Raw genomic sequence first — 19844 nt, forward strand, 5'->3', positions numbered from 1 at the left:
CATTCTGTTTTTTCTTTTCTTTTTTTTTTCTGTTTTTTTTTTTTACAAGGATCTCTTATTAGGAATAGGAAACACCAGCCATGCTATCACTCCACTTCATATAATCATATAAACGTTTTAGATATAAAAATCTGGGCTTTTCTGTAGAATATGTTGTTAAAATTGGGGAATAATTTTGATATAAACCAGGTTAGCTTTCAGTTTTCAGCTTTGATTCAGTGGGATCCACATTCAGCTGACATGAACAGCAACAGAATTACAGTCATTTTTAACTACATTTTTTCTTCATCCGTTTTATCAATATTAATAACACTGTAATCACCCATTTATTTGCTTAAATCTGTAGAGTTGGTGAAATAAAGTATTTTATTAATACGGAAAATGTCCGAAATACTTCCTTACTGCACAGGAAAACTGGGTGCACACATCTACAGATGGTATAGTAGGAAGTTATCTTAAAATAACAATTTCACGACTAAAACTCCCAAGAAACTTTTGAGAAGATTCTTTCATTTGTGTCTCTATCAGAGGAATCAGCTGCTCTCTAAGGGAAGGTAGCACTTTGTGAAAGTTTACATACCTTTAAGGGTAGAATTTACAGCTTTAAAGTTGGTTAATTGGTTGATTGCAATGCCCATTTTTAAAAGATGTTCGTTGGTCTGTTTTTTCATTGCAGAATTGGACCCCAGAATGCTCTTTGATAGACCCTCTGTTTTTAAGGCATGTTCAATTGAGGAAAAAATACCTCTAGGATAGGTATTTATGAGTGACCCTTATAAGTTGCTGTGGGTGGGTAAACTAAACTCTGGAAATAATTACAAACTATGTCCCTCTATTGTTCTTGCTGTTTTGGCCTCCTAGAGCCTTTCACAAAGAGTGTTCTTAATAATTTATATTGTTTTGGTGCACCTCATCTCACAATGAAAAGAACCTGCAAGTCGATCCTAGAAGTACGTTCCTGGAAACAGGCTGGTTGAAGCATGAATATCCAGCGTGAATTTGAAACAGCAGCTTTTTGGGAGGGCTAACTATCTTGCAAAATCAAACACGGCTTCAGCCAATATTAAATATGCAGAAAATCTTAAGGAAGATTTTGTTCCTTGGAACATTCCCAGAGTTCAGGTACTAAGGCGGTGAGCAAAACGATGTTATTACTGATATAAATACCCACCAAATCTATAAAAATGTAATTAAAGTCACAAATTTAAGCAACTACAAACTCTGAAACCTGCTGGAGTACAGAGAAGAACAGTTTTGGACAATCGCCTTTTGTCATGAAATCAGTGTCACATTTGGATCACATGATTATGAGCGAGAAAACAGCATTCATGGTGACAAATGTCTGATATGCTATGAATAAAGGGAGTGAAAAATAAGCTAATAAGTTAACCTTTACAGATTTGGACACTGAAATAGTCTCTAAATTCTTTCTTTCTTAAACTATGAATTTTGATTGTTAGGTTTTATTTTTTGGTGGATGTGTTTTTAATGAAACACTAGTCAAATGTGTTTGGACGAACAATGTGAATTTATGGAAGAAACATGTTTAAATACGATGCCTTACTGTATTATTTTGTTTGCAATTGGTCTGCCCCCCCCCCCCCCCCCAAAAAAAAAAAAAAAAACCCAACAAAAACCAACAAAAACAAAAACAAAAGCTACTGGTTTCATCAAAAGCGGTGCCTGAAACAATTAGGCAACGCAATTTTTTAGGCAATGCAGGAGTAAAAAGTGCACCTGTTTGAGACTATTTCCTGTGGTGGAAATACACCAAACACATACTTGGTTCCTTGGTATTTATACTTTGAGGGAATTAGCTGATATTAAGAAAAATATAGATGTAACTAGATTTACTTTTTACTATTAAATCTTATTGAACATGAGTCTGCACTGTTTCACTGCTGTCACTTGTCTAGTCTAGTAATCTCACATCCTGAGTTCTGGCTGAAAAATAATACTGATGACTAATGATGGAATAATTATCCATCATTATAACAAAACAAGTGACTAGTAATTCGAGGATATGAAAGTTAAGTTTCCCCTCAGAGTAACCTCAGACCAGCAAGCTAAGAGAGACATGGAGCATGTCAGGACCAGGTATCAAGGGGCCACTATGGGGCTTTAAAGGGGTTAGGAGTCCCCCACACACACTTTCTTTCTTTCTTTCTTCCTTGACGTTCAAGTTCATAGTCATGGTTTGTGTTGGAGTGTTCAAGGAGAGAGTTTTCCTTTTTTGTTTTTCCTGGATCACAAATGAAAACGCAAATAACATTTTTGTGACTGGATGTTTAAAAAATGACTCTGTCAGGTATGCTAAGTGTAAAAGGGGTATTTAGGGAAATTTAATCATGTGTGACAAAATCCTTTTTAAATTCAAAGATTTTGTGCAAAAATGTACTTCCTGTCTGTTGTTGTGGTCGTAGACACAACAACAGGTCATAGAAGGGATTGTTTACTGATCAGTAGGTAAGTGGCTCAATCCTTGGCTCCTCCAGTAATTTAATCAAAGTATCCTTGACCAAGAAACTGAACTCCTCATGTTGCTCCTGATGCATCCATTGGAGTGTGACTGTGTGTAAATGTTAAACAAAGTGCTGCATGAATGTGTGTGTAATTTGGTGAGTGAGACTTGTAGCAGAAAGCATTTTGAGTGCTCAACCAGCTCAGGCGCACTCTCACTACTGGTAATGCGCTATTTCCTTGAGTTAAGTGAGCAAGACAGAATAAACATTTTCCGCTCTTCCATCACACGGGCACAGATTTTGTACCAGGAAGCTGTCAGGTTAAAGACAATTTAAATAGATCTGCATACACAAATTCAGCTCTTTTACATTTTACACGTACTAACAACATGCATCAGTGTGTTGTTTCACCTGGCATTACTGCCTACTTCTCTTCAGTTAACCAAAGTTCAACCCAGTACATAAGTAAACAACATGATTGGCTATCATGTGTGCCAATCAAAAGAATTCTGTTGTTAAAGATTTAATGGGACACTAACAAATGTTATAATTAAAAGTTGTTGGGTTTTTTCCATGGCTATCCCTCCTCAGACTGCAAAAACAATTATAGATAATATTGATTATTTTGTGAATATGTCACAGTGATGCCATCAGAAGGAGGGATAATCTCATTTTAGACTTTTGCCTTATTATTTATTTATTTAGTCATTGATTTATTTTGCCTCTTTGTTGGGATATTTAACGAAGAATTTGCGAGCAGAAGTGAGTCCAGATTCAGGAATAGTTGGAATGATTTTTGGATGGACAGCATTGTGCGTTGCAACATATCTTCACAAATACACATCAAATTGAAATAAGAAAAACTGAGAGAAATCATCTTGATGTAATCTAAAAATGATTAGAAACTTATGCAGATCCAGGAAATCCTCTGGATAACATAACTCAGTTTAGGCATGTTGTGGGTGGAGGTATGCAGACGCATTGATCTTTTAAGTCACTGGGTTTTGTGAAAAAGTTGTGCTATTTAGCAATTTTACGCAAAATGAAACTGCTCTTAATCACATGACACTAGGCCAACTGTTACAGGGGAATCTGTAGCCATTATATGCCAGGATATGATTGTAATAGAAAAATACTACATAAATTAAATTTGAATGTGATCCAGTTGTTGTTGTTTTTAGCCTTCAGTTAAAGATGGCAAAGTCTTCTTGTTAAATTTGTTAGAACACCTGTAACTTTGAATAAAATCATGTCTGAAATGCCTGGCTTTAGTTTTACAACTTTATCATCTGTTGTTATGATTTCTCTGGTGGGGGTGGGGGAGGGGGATTTTGGAAGACATCTATGATGATTTCTACAAATCATAAGTAACTCCTCCCCATATCACATCATTAAATCATGTAGAATTACAAGAAACAACACACAGGACATGATGTCAGTTAAAAACTTTGATCATAGTCAGAAACACATAAAGAACATAGTCATAGTCACAGTTTTAAGGATTCAGGGAGCTTCATTGCTGCTTGTGAGAGAAATCATATGATTGAGTTATATATTTTTTTAAATAATAATTTAAGGTTACAAAAGAACCCTCAAATTATTTAACTTCTTCAGTAAATGAGCCAATTAGTTAATATTGGTAAGGAAATTATTTAAAGACATTTACTCTTAAGCATCTGTAATTTGAGAACAGAAGGAGCAAAAACCATGATAAAAATGTATTTTAGTTACTTTCCAGTCTCACTTACTGATAAACTGGTGCATTAATTTGGATGAAAAAAGTGCACAAATTCTAAACACATGCATATGGCTGATTTATGAAAAACCTTCCCCTTACCACCTACAGGGCTTCTTAAGTCTAAGGACCAAAGTGTAGCTTATTTTACATGTAGCTTGGCTGAAATGTAATTGTTGACTATGCATTTTGGTGTGCTGGGGCTTCAGAGTCAGTGTTCAGGTTTTTACATCTGTGGGGGAGACTGTGCGCCGGCTGGGTCATGTAGCTTTCTGACGTGTTTCTTCAGGTCAAAGTTCCTGCAGAAGCCCTTGCCACAGGTTGGGCAGGTGAAGGGTTTCTTATCGTTGTGGGTGTGCATGTGGAAGGTGAGGTTGTACACCTGATGAAATGCCTTGCTGCAGATGGAGCACTTGAACTGCTTCTCGCCACTGTGTGTCAGCTTGTGGTTTTTGTAGTTTCCTGTGTTGAGGCAAAAGGGTGAAACTTAACAAGACATCAAGACATGGAATCTCCTTACAATTCCAAAGAATTTCCAAGAGTATATTTGCTCAGTGGTATCAGCATCACATAATCTGACTGTGAGGAAGTGAAATGGGACCAAAACAACAACAACAAAAAAAAACACAAAAAACAAGCAATTATACTTTACAGTACAAAAGTTATTAAATTGGTAATTGATGGTTAAAATGGTTTTACTTTTTAAACTAATTAACATTACATTTAGGTTAAAATGAAATAATAATTAATAATGTTCATATATTGATTCATAATTTGTTTTTAATGATCCTCTACAGAAATTGGATCGATGGTTATGGTAAAAATTGCAACTTATTACATAAACTAATTGCATAAGTAAAAATAAATTATAACATACTGATGTAAATCAGTCACTCGTACACATATTTTAAGAATTTGTGCACTTTGTTCAATTATTAGTAAATATTATTATTGATGTTATTATTAGTATTTCAATTTTTATCACCGGCAGAAGGGAATAACTACTAACATTTTATCAATTATCAGGATACCTTTTATCAGTGATGAATACATTACTGTATGAGTCCATAGCATGTGGGAAAAAAGCCCAGCAAATATTTTTCCTTATAATATTTATTTTTAATTTATTTATTTATGTTGCTTATTTTGTTTTGTTTTGTTGTTCTGAGAATTAGAAATCATGCCACATATATGTGTTTTTCGTTTGTGAAAAATACAGTTTTACTCACATTAACAACTAAAATAAGGATCACATGTTCACATTTGAGAAGCAAAATCCATCCAGTATTTGGCATTATTGCTGAAACCCTACTGAATTCTGTGATATTTAAAATAACCAAAAAAGAAACATATGTTTTCCTCCTGTTAATATGAACCAGAGGAGTGTTTTCAGAGCAATTCATCACCACAATCACCGGCATTACCTTAATATTAAATAAAACCTGAAATAAAATACAAGTATTACCGCATTTCTAACAACATAAAAAAAGGAAAATGTACACTTAAAAAATGACTTTTTGCTCTCAGTGAACACAAAGCAACACTGAAAATAATAAAATACTGAACTGTAAAAAAAAATCAAAGGTTTCTTTATTTAAAGAATTAATCACTGGCTGGTATAAACTAAATGTATACAAATTAAGTAAATTTTATTTGACCATATTCCATTTAACATTTTACACAGTACCTATGTAACAACATTTTATTTAAATGAAAATCTAATTTACATGTACTCAAATTACTTAAAGCATTTAGTCGTAAAAGTTTTCTGTGTGTTTCATGAGGCGATGTATTGGATGTATTAGAGCTGATGTATTAGTAGATGTAAAGCAGTAGCAATACAACAGTTTGAAGGGAATACATCAGTACAGCACAGTAAAACTGTAAGCATGTAGACAAATATAATGTCACAACTAAGAATGTGCGTTTCTATAGAAGATTTTTCACCACTTCATAACAGCTCAGGATGAATCCAGGGAGCGATTCCTCTTCAGATTTAACTGTTTGTTTTAGCCGTCATAGCAGACTAACCTTTTCTAAAATTACAAGTCCGGCTAATTTCAAGAAAGTAAACTTTGGTAATTGTTATGAATACATAAATACAACACAATCATCAACTACCACTCTAATGGGCTTTGGGCGACTGCTATGTGTCTGGCAGAGATGCCCCACATGGTTTGAAGGTTTGAAATAGCACCAAATATTTGGCCTTACAACATGTAACAGCTCTGCTACAGGCAGTTACAATGAAACATTTATGTTTCCATAACATATTTTAACAAAACAAACAAACAAAAAAGAAGAAAACAAAATAGTGCTGCTGGACAAGCATCTGTATTATTTTTGTGTCTGTTAAACTCGCATGTCTTGAATATGCTGAATTATGTTCGATTTACATTAATATATAATAATTATATATAATAAACAGTGTGGAGTCTGTAGCGAACTGTCTTCACGGGAACTTTAAACGGATTTAGCCTCAGACCCGCTGTATTTGTCCATCGCACCCACTTCTGTTACATATCATCACCTTTTGTTTTTGTTGTTTTTTCCCTCTTTATGCCAATGAATTTATCGTGTTTTCGCTCTGTGTTGTTTGACCTGTAAGTTCAGTCCAGCTGTATAGTGAGGATGTGGCTCTTCTCTCGGGATCTTTTGCTTTTTAGGATTTAACACCGCTCTAAAATGTAACGGATTCTTGGAATAAAATTTCTAATCAAGATGTTTTGGTTGATATATTAAATCTAATCCTTGAAAAAGGAGAAAAAACAAATAAGAAAATACTGATCCATTTTCTTTTTTTTTTACCGTCTCACCTTTTTGGTGAAATCCCTTCCCACAGAACTCGCACACGAATGGTTTGTATCCTGCATGGATGCGTGTGTGCGTGTTGAGGGTTGAACTCCTGTTAAAGGCTTTTCCGCACTGGTTACACTTGTGAGGCTTTTCCTGTAAAAAAAAATTACAGGGGGGAAATAAGTAACTCAGTGGAAAATGTGCCATAAATAAAAAATAGCACCAAAAAATACAAAATAATCTTGCAGAGATGCACAAGGACCTTATACTTTCACAGATAATGTATATAATGTGTAGAATCAAATTCATTAATATAACAGCGCATAAAGATGAATACTTTTTATGCTTAATTTATATTTTAAGCGAAACAAACATAATTAGCGCGTAATTAATTTCCTCTGTGAAAGTGACACCTCACAGGGGTAAATAAAACAGAAATCGATTTTTGAGTCTAAACCTGCAATCCGAACGCCACGCTGAAGCCACGCCCACCAAACGCATATTAAATCATATCAATCATCATGACTGAAAACAATCGATCGTACTTCAGTGTGATTAAATCTCTGCGTACGATTCAGAGGTGAAACATATTAAAGAAAAATAAATCAATAAACAGAATAATAAAGAGTGACCGACTTTATCGCGACCTTTGGTTGACATTTAAACGGTAAATAAAACAGAGAATATAACATTTTAAAACTTACAGAGATCAGCGAAATGATAATCAAACATAACATTTAAAACCATCATTAAAAAACAAAACAAAAAACGTTAAAAAAAAAAACCCCCCCGAGATGAATGACTGAACTCATCCTACCTGAGTGTGGATGATTTTGTGCCGGCACAGCGTGCTGGCCTGTCGGAATCCCTTCCCGCAAACTTTGCACACGAATGGTCGAGCGCCTGTGTGTACGGGCATGTGGCGGGTCAGGTTGTAGTGCGCGTTAAAGACCTGAACAGGAGGGGGGGGGGGGGGGGGGGGGGGGGGGGGGAAACCCGAGACAAAACAAATAAATAAACAAAAAGCAACACCTTGTCAACAAGAAAAATATAATCATTATTATTTTAATAATAATAATAAAATAATAAAATGTCAGCCGACTACATTGCTCAGTTAAAGGTTAATTATGTGGAAAAAAAGAAGAAGAATGGGTGCCTGTAATTATTAGATTAAGTCTAATTATGTGTAATCTGTTGGGGGGTAATTTATTGGACTTGGAATACACGGAATGGGTTCATTGTAACACAATAACAAATCTCTAAAGATGCGCAGCATGAGCCAAAATTTAAATTCCTAAACAACCCACCAAGTAGGCATTACGGTAATTTGGTCCTTTTAAAATGAGTTTTAGAGAAATTATAAATGTTAAATTCGATAAATTCCATCTGTTATTTCAAATAACCACAGCAAACCTCCGTTTTTTCCTTTATTTATGTACTCTGCGCTTCCATTCCGGGACTCCGTTTATTAATTTTGCGAACTAAATGCCGGGTCTGCACACTCTAAAAATTCTATTCGACATATGTATGCATTTTTATTTTAATGCATACATATGTCGAATACTTTTTTAGTCAGAGTTATTTTTTTTAAGGTTGTTTAGATCGTATAGAGTGACCGAGTGTATCGGACACTATATTATTTATCTAACCCTAAACACATCCATTAAACAAAACTTAACCTTATGTAAAAGGATCGAGTATTTGTAAGTTAAACACTAATAACTAATCAAATCCAACATTTAACTTACACTAGATTACTTGTTTAAAATATCTTCAAAACCTCCGAATTTTTTCATAAAAAAAAAAAGAGGGTGAGAGATAACTAACATCAATTCTGAAAATAAATCCATTTTCAGTTTCCTTCTGTGGATAAAGAGTAAATAAATTCAATAATCCGCGCTGACGCTCACCTTACCGCAGACCTCACAGGTAAAAACTTTGGGCTTGCTACCGGGACAGGAGCCGCTGAGCCTGGCGCTTGCCGCTGCAGCTGTCGCGGAGCCCTTGAAAATCTTGTCACTCAGGATCTGGTCCCTCTGCTTTATGTAGTGAATCTGGTTCGGAGATAGATCCTTGAAGGCCTGCACGCCGGAACCCGCGTACCGCTCCGCGGCCTGTTGCATGCCGGTCTTGCTCTTCTCTGCCATGAAGGCTTTATGTCGGGCAGTGAACAGGTACGAGGCCATAGGGTGCAGGTTCACCAGGCCAGCCGGCGGTGGACACGCTCCGGAATCCCCGCTGCAATTCAGGTAGCAAACAGTGCCCATCGTGGGAAAAGAGGACTGGTTTACCACCCTGGGTCTGAAGAGTTTGTACTGCCCGGTGGTTTGGCTGACAGCAGTGTCTTCTTGTTGATTTTTATAGTTTAGCCCAAACCCCAAAAATTCTGCGGGAGCCGGGAGAGAAGACGCGTCTAAGTGGCCCGGATCCAGCCCTGTGATACTGAGCCGGTGTCCCGGCTCATAGCCGAGCGGTACCAGCGGGATCATGCAATGCAGCGAGGACGGATATGCTTCGGGTTTCCCCACTGGAGCGGACTGAAACCAGTTGGGGAGCGGTATTGACTTGGGCTCGGGTGTCCTGGCCATAATCCGGTCGATGGAGAAAGCGAGAGGCTTGCTGCTGCCGCCGGAGGTGAGCATTTCTGAGCCCGCAGGTTGGCTCCCTGAAGCCGTGGGGGAGCCAAGGATCCCTGCTGGGCGGCGGAGAGGACCGTCCATCACCTCCGCATCAACCGGGTTGCGACAACAACAACTAAAGCTGCTGGAAAGAAGATGAGATCGGCGCTGCTCCTCACCGGCACGCAGAAAAGGACATCATCCGCCAGGGATCCCCCAACCCCACCCCCACCAAAACACAGACCCTGCTTTCCTGGTTGTTGACAACAATCAGGGCGCCCGAGGCTCGTTCGATATCGATGGGGCAAGAGCCGAGACCTTGCCGATCGTTACCGTCCAAGAAGGAGAGTGGAAAAGTAGATAATTTGCTCAATTCTCCTCTGTCGATTCTCTGCGTTTGTCGCCGCTGGAAGAGGAGGAGGAAAGTGTTCTTTACTTGGCAGGACTCCTGCTCAACTGAAAGGTACTTGGTGAATCCTAGGTCCCCTTGTGGTTTTACGTGACATCTTTTTTTTTTTAATCGTGATGAGCCAGACGCGCAGCGGCTGCAGGGTCAGGAACTGTCAGTGTTTTAGATCAGATTTGGACACGTCTTTGGCTCTCAAAACCCAGCCCTTTTACGCACGGTTCAAAGAAGACAGGGACATGTCATGTAGTTGAATTCAAAACAGAAAACAGATCGAGATATTGAGCAGAAAATGGATTTGATGTCATTGATGTCAGTCTGGATGGGTTTAGAAATCAACAACTTTAACTCAAAGCGCCCTTTTTTTTCTTTTACGCACCAGATTTTTAAATCTTAAAAAGCGGTTTGGAAAAAAGCGACTACTCGAGACAAAGAGATGGACAGAAATCTGCAGTGAAAATGCTCACTCTCCCCTATCGAGTCTTATCCTTTTTTCCAGTCACACGAATACAAGCAACTCTTTTATCCACAAAGCACAGAGCCGGTGGGCTGAAGCGCAAATTCCACAAGATGAATGAATGAAACCAATGGCGCACGAACCCACAACAATAGCTCCATCCTGTCAGTGATGGAGGCAGAGAGTGAATGGGCAGGTTCGGAGTGGACTGAGCTGAATTTGTCCTTCAAGGGTTTGAACAAAAGATGAAGAGAAATAAAAGTGACCGTCGAGGGCCCAGGGAGCGACAGCAGAAATTAGAGTGAACACAGTCACATCAGAAAAGAAAAGGTTAACAAGGTATTTGTGTTGGTTGACTATTAGTATAGTACACGCATTTCTTTTTCTTCTTCAGTGTCTCTCAGTTGGCTTAATGTAATAATGTTTTGTTTTGAAGTCAAACTGTTTTAAATAATGAGGGAATTAGATGGAAGTTGAATGTTTGTGTGTTCTTGGACGATGGTTTTTAATGAGTCAGGGGTCACAGAGGCTCAACAAATCAAGTATTCGTTTACACGTAATAAAAGTGTGATAAAATAAATTATGCGCCCATTATTAAAGCAAGAGACATTGCAGTGTTAACGTGAGGCCACGTCTCTCCTCACTTATCTACTAAAGCCTTACAGCACCAGTTTTAATCTGTCCAGCCGAGTTTCGTTGCTTTTATGCCATAGAAGTATTAGACAACTTATCATTTTTAATTGAAGTTATAATAATAATAGTAGTAGTAGTACTATAAGCGTATAATGTTGGGTGTGCGTCACCCCCCCCCCACACACACACACACTAAATATTCTAAAAATATTTACACACACACACACACACACACACACACACACACACACACACACACACACACACACACACACACACACACACACACACAGTTATACTTACATTAATTACTAAGATCTTCATATCTGAGCGTCAGGCCACGTCTCTTGTTATATACTGAAAGATCACAGCGGCAGTTTTACTCTATTTAGCCAAGTTTTCCTTTTTGCTTCTTTTTGCTAGAAACACCGCAAGACTTATTAATTATATTATAAGTCACGTTCTGAGAGTTATTATCATTTTTATTCCTATTTTTATTATCGTTTTCATTAAGCAACACGTTAAATCACTTCAAAATATTGTGATGTCTGCCAGCTAATTACATTTACGTCTAAATAATTAGCCATACTATTAATAGCAATATTAATAACAATTATTATAAATTGTTGTTGTTTCATTGATTTTTTTTGCCCATAAAGGCTTCTTATGCCAGAGCCTCTAATAAACCACTGTCGTGTTAGCGCCGCATAGACGCTGCTTCTGTGTAAACTGACTTTTCACCACTTCATATTTTGAACTGAACTAATAAACAATACTTTTATAAATAATTATGAGTGTCATCATAAGGAGTAGGTTATTCTGCCAACCTACCCTGGATTTTCGCGGTGTTATTTTTTTCCCCTGTTAATTCAGTTCTTACATTTTGTTCATGAAATATTAATTTCTCTTAACTTTATTTCATACTGCGCAAATAAATGTATTTTTTAAAATAATAACTTTAGAACTTTAGAAGTAGAACTCCAAACCTGTTCTACTTGTTTTATTTTATTCTCCTCAAACAGTTACAGGAGAAAGTATTTGTCTTTACCAATTTCTGAACAGAATGCCAATAAAATGAAAGTCAAAGTCTTGCTGATTTAATGGTACTTCTTTTGATTAATCGGTGACAGATTTATTTTGAAAATATTTTACGATTTTTTTTTTAATTTAATACAGTTCAAATGAGAACATAATATAAACAAGACCATGAATTTTGCTAAGAATTATCACGATATTAGTGACCTGGAGAATGTGTGTCCTATCGTCTGCTTGTCTTATTGATTTTTATGTGAGCGATAAATGTTTTGTGAGTTTTTAGTTGTTAGGCATTACTGAGGATTTTATTACAAAAAAGAAATTAATCCTTAGATTTTTAAAAAAACCCTTTCTGGTCTGTCTGGAAATGACTCAGATCTCCACCATGCTTGTTGCGTTAGTTACCTATTGAATAAAGATGCTACATATCCAACACTGTTTCTCAGATTTTAGATGATTTTCCCTGAAACTGAAAACAAACATTAAATTACACAAACACACACATACCTAACCATAACCTAATTGCAGCCCTGACACTAAAACCACATTTTGAGTCTCAAAAACGCCTTCAAACTTGTGGGGACCGGGATTTTGGTCCCCACGAGGGCTGTTTGTCCCCACAAGTATAGTAAATACCAAGTAGCCTCCCCCTGCTTTGTTGACAGCGCTAAAAACCCTTGGCCTTCGCTCAGCAAGCTTCATGATGTAGTCAGCTAAAATGGTTTCATTTCACAGGTGTGACTTGTCAGCGTTTATTTGTGGAATTTCTTGGCTTCTCAGTTGTGTTGTGTAAAAGTCAGGATGGTCCACAGCTGACAGCCCCATTTAACAACTGTTAGAATTTAGCTGAATGGTTCTTCCCATAATATAAGTAAAGAGAAATGAAAATCCAACATTACTTTAAGAACTGAAGATCAGTCAAAATTGCTGCAACTTTGAATGTGTCCCCAAGTGCAGTTGCAAAAACCATCAAGCGCTACAACGAAACTGGCTCATATGAGGACCGCCCCAGGAAAGGAAGGCCAAGAGTCACCTCTGCTGCTGAGGATAAATTCACCAGACTCAGAAATCGCAAGTCAACAGCACCTCAGATTAGAGTCCGGATAAATGCCACACAGAGTTCCAGGAGCAGACTCATCTCTACATCAACTGTTCAGAGGAGACTGCACGAATCAGGCCTTTATGGTCAAATAGCTGCTAAGAAACCACTACTAAGGAAAAGCAACAAGCAGAAGAGATTTGTTTGGGCCATTAGACCAGTGGAAATCTGTGCTTTGGTCTGATGAGTCCAAATTTGAGATCTTTGGTTCCCCGCCGTGTCTTTGCAAGAAAGGGTGCACGGATGGTCTTTATATGCATGGTCCCACAGTGAAGCGTGGACTTTCTAAAAGTACCATGGGAGGAAGAGCCTTCAGCTGTCAGGCTCCTTTCCTGTGTTCAAAGTTGGTACCATAAAATTTTTATGCAAATTGGAGATAGTCAAGCAGAAAATATTAAAAAAATTATTAGTTTTCTCAGTATTATATTTAACTGTCTTTGTTAGTTTTGGTACATTTAGAAGTAGACTCATGTGGTTAGAGATTTTCAGTTTCGTGCTACCCTTTTCTTCCCTTGTATCTTGTTGAATCACATTAGTTTCTGTGTTATTTTGCTAGTTGTTTTCTTTTTGCGTCTTGTAGTTTTACTTTCTTTGTTTCATCATCTGTGATTAGTTTTAGCTGTTCATGTTTCTGAGGCGTTTCCACTCCCAGTGTGTGTGTGTGTGTGTGTGTCCACAGTTATCCATGGGTTTCTGTAGATGGATTATTTTAGCTTTCCATCGTCTTATTCTACTCATGACTTACTTTAGTCATTTACATTCCAAGAGGTAAACTAAAGTTCAGAGGACATATGACCTTGTAATTAATCAACAGGGCAAAGCTTGTAATAGACACACTGGTTCATTGTGTGGATGTTACACTTTGCCTCTTTTATGTGCGAAATGCACACATGCAGAAGTTGCACACCAGGAGGGGGAGATAATATATTTGAGCAAAAATGTTGCTGACCAGGAAAGGTATGAAGTACATTCCAGGCTCCTTCTTAGGTAAGATTAAGCTAGATGGCAAATGAATTTACATGTAAATGTATTAGTAATGTCTCTCTAAATGCTTGTTTTCATTTTGGCTTGAAATAAAACATTGCCCACTGATGGAACTCAGCTTACTCTAACTACTGCATGCACGTCCATTTCACACTCACGTGAGACAAAGCATGACATCCACAGCTTGTCTTTTACATGCTTTGCTGTGATGTTGGGTTAAATTTAAAAACATTAAAAATAAAGATGAGCTGATTTGAAAAGGCTGGTAACAAAAATGATTTGCCTTTGAAGAATGAAAATATAACTCAATTTATTTCCCCAAGTGAAATACACCCTTCCCTCCTATAACAAATGTATCCAAAAGGCTTTAAACAACAGCCTAACTGGTGTTCCCCTGTCATCATCACAGTAAGTGATGCTAAACAAACCAGAATTCCACATGGATTTTAGCTGTTGCAGCCAAACACTCCAAGCTATTAATTGATTTATACTCAGTTTATCAGTCGTTAAGGCTACCATCAAGCGAGTAATAAGATGCCTTTTCAAAACAGAAGGTAACATTTGCCAGATATATACTGTCAGAATGTTTTGTCAGACTTCACCTTTACCAAGAACCAAAGGTTTTCAGTTTGTGTACAAGCTCTGCATTCAGTGCTGTGTGAAGATGTGTCTGGTTCCTCTTGAACGTCTCCAAAAATTTCACAAGATGAGCTATTCCATATTCCACACTCCACATTTGGAAGTCAACAGATGCATCAGGGGAGGCTGGGGCTCTCTGGCTGTCATGGAGTATTTGTTCCCTTTCACTTGTGGCTTTCATGACTCGTAGTTTGTCTGCATAGTCCAGAAATTTCACTATCACAACCCCAGGTGGCAGGAGACCATATCTCAACTTTAGCTCCACTACCAATTCTGCATGCTGATATAATCACCAAGTCCTCATGGAGCCACTTTTTGAAGAAAGTACACCAATCAGCACCTTGCCCTTCCTCCCAGAGAGAGAGCCCAACCAAATATTTGAACAGCAACTCCAGTTTTCCAAGTCATCCATTTTACATTGTAGTATATTTTATGGCAGTAGTTTAGTTTCTCAAAAACATTGATTTCACTTTTCTTAGTTCTGGTCATTTTGGTCACTATACCCAATAAGCACAAAGTGAACAAAATCATTGAAAATCTTGCAAATTTATTACAATTAAAAAACAAAACCTTTGTCATCTTGGCTGTGTGCTTAGGGTACGTTGGGTTCTTATTTCTCCACAAAGCAATACTGGAGCTCTGTCAAAGTCACCATTGGGATCCAACAGGTTCTTGGTCACCTCTCCGGCTTTCTACCCCAATCAGTCAGATCGGCCAGGTAGCCAGCTCTGGGAAGAATTCCTGGTTCTTCTTTTTCCATTTATGGATGATGGAGGCCACTGTATTCATTGGGACCTTCAATGTTCCAGAAAGTTTTTCTCTACCCCTTCCCAGAACAATTTAGTCTCAGAGGTCTACAGACTTGGACTTCATGCAACTTTATATCCTGTCAGATATGAAAATTATGCACTTTCGACTTTGCACTGCAGAGTTCCCACATGACACACCTCACTTCTGTTTAAAACTCAAAATTGTTTCTCATTTACCCCTTTATTCTTTAATATTTTGTGTTCCATAACGAGTCATATGAATTGTTATCTGGAAAATCCTTCAATTTTCCATTAATTTTTTTTATCCCTTATATAATCCTTCAAAATCAATAGGACAAAAAAAGCCACATTCCCCAAAAAATGCTGTATTTCTCCAATTTAAATAACTCTTTTAAAACTACTTCAGTCTGAACAATAAATATTAAATGTTAATTACGTTTTTGCATTTTAACCCTTTAAAGACCAGTATGCTTAAAAAGCTACACTACAACAAAATGATTTTGATAAAATACATTTAAGGAGTACATGATTATCCATGCAGTTTTATTTTTTCAACAGTGTCAAATTTATTATTATTTTTTTTTTTTACAAAAACTGACACTCAAGGACCTAGCAGAAAAATGCCACCTTCCCACAAAGATTTTCCACTTTAAATATATCAAATATTAATTATAGCTTTTGGATTTGAACCCTTTAAAGAAGAGGGACTCCAGCTGAGGTGGGGCAGAGGCTGCAAATGGACAGGCTGTGGTTTTTGCATGTAAGGTTCACACATGGTGCTGCCAGCTCTTCTCTTTCCATCTGTGCAAAAGTCACACTGCCCTTACATTTGCTGACGAGAGGGGATTGCAGTGGCACGCTGCAGACTTGAATTGATTAGATTTTTTTGACCTGTAAACATTGTCCAAAATGAGTGTCCCTATGCAAGCCTGCCCTCCATGTGTGTCAACATAAGCTGCTGAGTGTTTCCCATGCAGGTTTGTCATGGCCACAGTTTGAGTGTCATCCATCAGCAATAGTGCACAAATTGTGTCATGGTGTGTAGGTTCTGGGATCCAACCTCTGGCTGCTGGGATGTAGCAGTCTTTCTGTCTTTAACTATTTTAAGCCAATTTAAAGAACTGACAAAACAATTATAAAAGAAAATAAAAATCCATATATTCTGGCAAATATTAGCTATATTCACTCAGTACAGCCGAAATAGCATGAAAATAAAAAAAAGGAATTAAACAAATCGTCCCCAGGAGTCTAAGGTTATTCACAGTTACAGGTTTTACATGTTATCTTACATTTTACGTGTCAATTCAGTCTATTTTTATATATATATTTTGATATTTCATGCATTTAAAAATAACTGGAAAATTTAGCAAAACTTAACAGAAATATACCAGCTTTATTACTTAAGAACTTACAAAACAAACAAGATGGAAACCAGGAACAATTAATCAAATACACAAATCATTGAGGGGAAAAAATGTAAGGGAGGACAAAACAACTAGGACTCAACTGCACACAAGAAAATTTGGGAGGCAACAGCTGGGCAAAACAAGACAGGTGAACAGAATAACTAACGAGAAAAGGGGAAGCAAAACTTCACACAACACGCACAAGACAAGGAACTATCAAAATAAGATTAAGACGTGAACTTCACACAGTCACAGAGATAAACATGGAGACATGACTAACACTATCATACTGAAAGGACTACACCGTGTTCCAAATTATTATGCAAATAATATGTTTCTCTGATTTTCCTAAATAGTCGATTCAAATGGCAGTCGGCATAATATTCGAGTCATCAACCGTTAGAGTATAAGTCAAATGTTACTGAACAAACCTCCCAATGAAAACAGTATGTTTTCAAAAATAAAAAACTTAAAATGCACTGTTCCAAATTATTACGAACACAGAGTGTCAAAACATTTTATAGGTTATAGAGAATTGAAAATGGCCATTTGTCGAATTTGCAGCATTAGTAGATCAATTTTAGTGAAATCAAAAGCCATTTCAATCAAAAGCATCTTAACAGGTCAAGTTACATATTAACATAGGAACCCTTTATTGATAGCAGTTTCACAATTCTTGCATCCATGGAACTTGTGAGTTTTTGGAAAGTTTCTGCTTGAATGTCTTTGCAGGATGTCAGAATATCCTCCCAGAGCTGCTGTCTGGATGTGAACTGCCTCCCACCCTCATATTTTTTTGTTTGAGGATGCTCCAAAGGTTCTTAAGAGCATTGAAGTCAGGGAAGAATGGGGAACACACCATGAGTTCCTCTCCTTTTATGCTGATAGCAGCCAATGATGCACAGGTATTCCTTGCAGCATGACATTTGACACTGTCTTGCATGTAGGTGATTTTGTTGCAGAAGGCACAGTTCTTCTCTTTCTACCATGGAAGAAAGTGGTCAGTCAGAAACTCCACATACTTTGCAGAGGTCCTTTTGACACCTTCAGGGACCCTAAAGGAGCCGACCAGCTCTCTCTCTGTGATTCCGGCTCAAAAAATGACTCCACCCCCTCTTTGCTGACGATGCAGCTTTGTTGGGACATGGTGGCTGTCCACCAACCATCCACCACTGCATCCATCTTGACCATCCAGGGTTGCACGGCACTCATCAGTTAACAAGAATGTTTGAAAATTAGTCTTCATGTAGTTCTGGGCCCACTGCAGCTGTTTCTGCTTGTGAGCATTAGTTAGGGGTGGTTTATGCACAACTGCAAGTCTCTGGAGGATCCTACACCTTGATGTTTGCAGGGCTCCAGAGGCACCAGCAGATTCAAATATGTGTTTGCTGCTTTGTAATGGCCTTTTAGCAGCTGCTCTTAATCTGAAGTATTTGTCTGGCAGAAACCTTCCTCATTGTGCCTTTATCTGCATGAACCCGTGTGTGCTCTGACTCAGCCACAAATCTCTTAACATTATGGTGATCATGCTTAAATTTTTGTGAAATATCTAAGGTTTTCATTATGTGTCCAAGGCATTCAACTATTTCATGCAACAGCAGAGAGATCCTTTTTCCTTCCTATATTGCTTGAAAATGGTGGTCTGCTTAATAATGTGGAACATCCTTCTTTAGTGGTTTTTCCTTTAATTGAGCTCACCCGTCAAACTCATGATCACAGGTCTCCGAGATTAATTCAGTGATCCACAAATCCCTGAGACACAATTCCATCCATGAGTTTAATTGAAAAACAACTTATTTAATCTTTATGACACTTAAACACAATTTGCATAATAATTTGGAACTCGGTGTAGATACAGAGATGAAGAGCTATGATATAAGTTAGGTCTCAACATCCAAAAGAGCAAATCATGAGCTCACAGTAAAAACTCGAAATATCTTAAAATTCAAACCGCTGGGTAAAAGACCCAGGACTAGGACCGACACAAACATGATCAGAGGGTTAAATTAACTGGCAGATTATTGCAAACATTTGATCTGAAGAATACACTGAAATCAGTATGTAGCAGAGCTTCTGACATGAACTTTAAACATTGAAGCTTGGCTCTTACCTGCTGCTCCTTGGCAGGTAGCTCCATGCCCTCCTGGGTTTTAATTGCACCTTAGAACACATATGCATCAACACTACAATGAGCGGGTGGAGGGAGGTTTGGAGTCTTCTCCCACCCCCATTCTCTGCGGCCTGCTGGAGCGGGAGGGCTAGTAGGAGGAGTTGGCCGTCCGTCTGCCTCTCCCCACTGCAGGGAAAAGGGTAACACCACCTGGGTCTGGGTGCAATTCCCCCCTCCAGGGGCAAGGGTACCAAGACCCGGTTTGTAGAGTACGCTTGGGGAGTGTGATTGTGTGTACAGCGTCTCTTTATGTCTGTCTCCACGTTGGTTGAGTGTGGAGTGAGTGCATATGAGAGCATGAGGGTGGGAATGGATGTTTGTGTCTGTGTGTGCCTGTATGTCTGTGTCTATATGTCAGGTTGGGTATCAGACGCCACCTCTCTGGGGACACCTCAGGCCCTCCAAGGTTTGGAGGCCTATCTCCACCCACCACCACTTCCCCTGCCGGTGGCGGACTCCCTCAGGTGTCGGTGTGTTGGTGGTTCTTTGTGTCTGGGGGTGGGCGTCCGGGTACACACCGGCTCACTCCTTGGCGGCCGCTTGTCGGGGCCTGGGGCCTGGGGCTCGCTCGGGCCCCTTTGGAGGTGGGGTGCCCCCGGCCTCTCGGCCTAGGGCTCGGTCACTCAGGCGCAGC

At 38.3% G+C, this 19844-nt stretch overlaps 1 protein-coding gene across 1 annotated transcript; it reads right to left on the bottom strand.

Annotated features, from left to right (window-relative positions):
* Window positions 1-1630: 1630 nt before the first annotated feature.
* fezf1 (FEZ family zinc finger 1) lies at window positions 1631-9802 on the bottom strand. The gene is made up of 4 exons (XM_085281158.1): window positions 8904-9802; window positions 7811-7945; window positions 7014-7146; window positions 1631-4659 (listed from the first exon to the last, which is right to left on the bottom strand). Exons 1-4 carry the CDS (start codon window positions 9711-9713, stop codon window positions 4424-4426), a joined length of 1314 nt encoding a protein of 437 aa, XP_085137284.1. The 5' UTR covers window positions 9714-9802; the 3' UTR covers window positions 1631-4423.
* Window positions 9803-19844: the final 10042 nt, after the last annotated feature.

Source organism: Mchenga conophoros, linkage group LG7, assembly GCF_057382185.1.
Source record: "Mchenga conophoros isolate Kocher_MC1m ecotype Shallow Benthic linkage group LG7, M_conophoros_male_GT1.1, whole genome shotgun sequence".
Taxonomy (NCBI): domain Eukaryota; kingdom Metazoa; phylum Chordata; class Actinopteri; order Cichliformes; family Cichlidae; genus Mchenga; species Mchenga conophoros.

Bases quoted from the DNA above. Each gene is read 5' to 3' on its own strand.
- fezf1 (XM_085281158.1), bottom strand. From the start codon at position 9,713: ATGGACGGTCCTCTCCGCCGCCCAGCAGGGATCCTTGGCTCCCCCACG. The intron at 7,946-8,903 runs GTGAGCGTCAGC...CCTCCTGTTCAG, and splicing joins CCTGTGAGGTCTGCGGTAAG to GTCTTTAACGCGCACTACAA. The intron at 4,660-7,013 runs GTGAGACGGTAA...GCCTCAACACAG, and splicing joins GAAGGGATTTCACCAAAAAG to GAAACTACAAAAACCACAAG.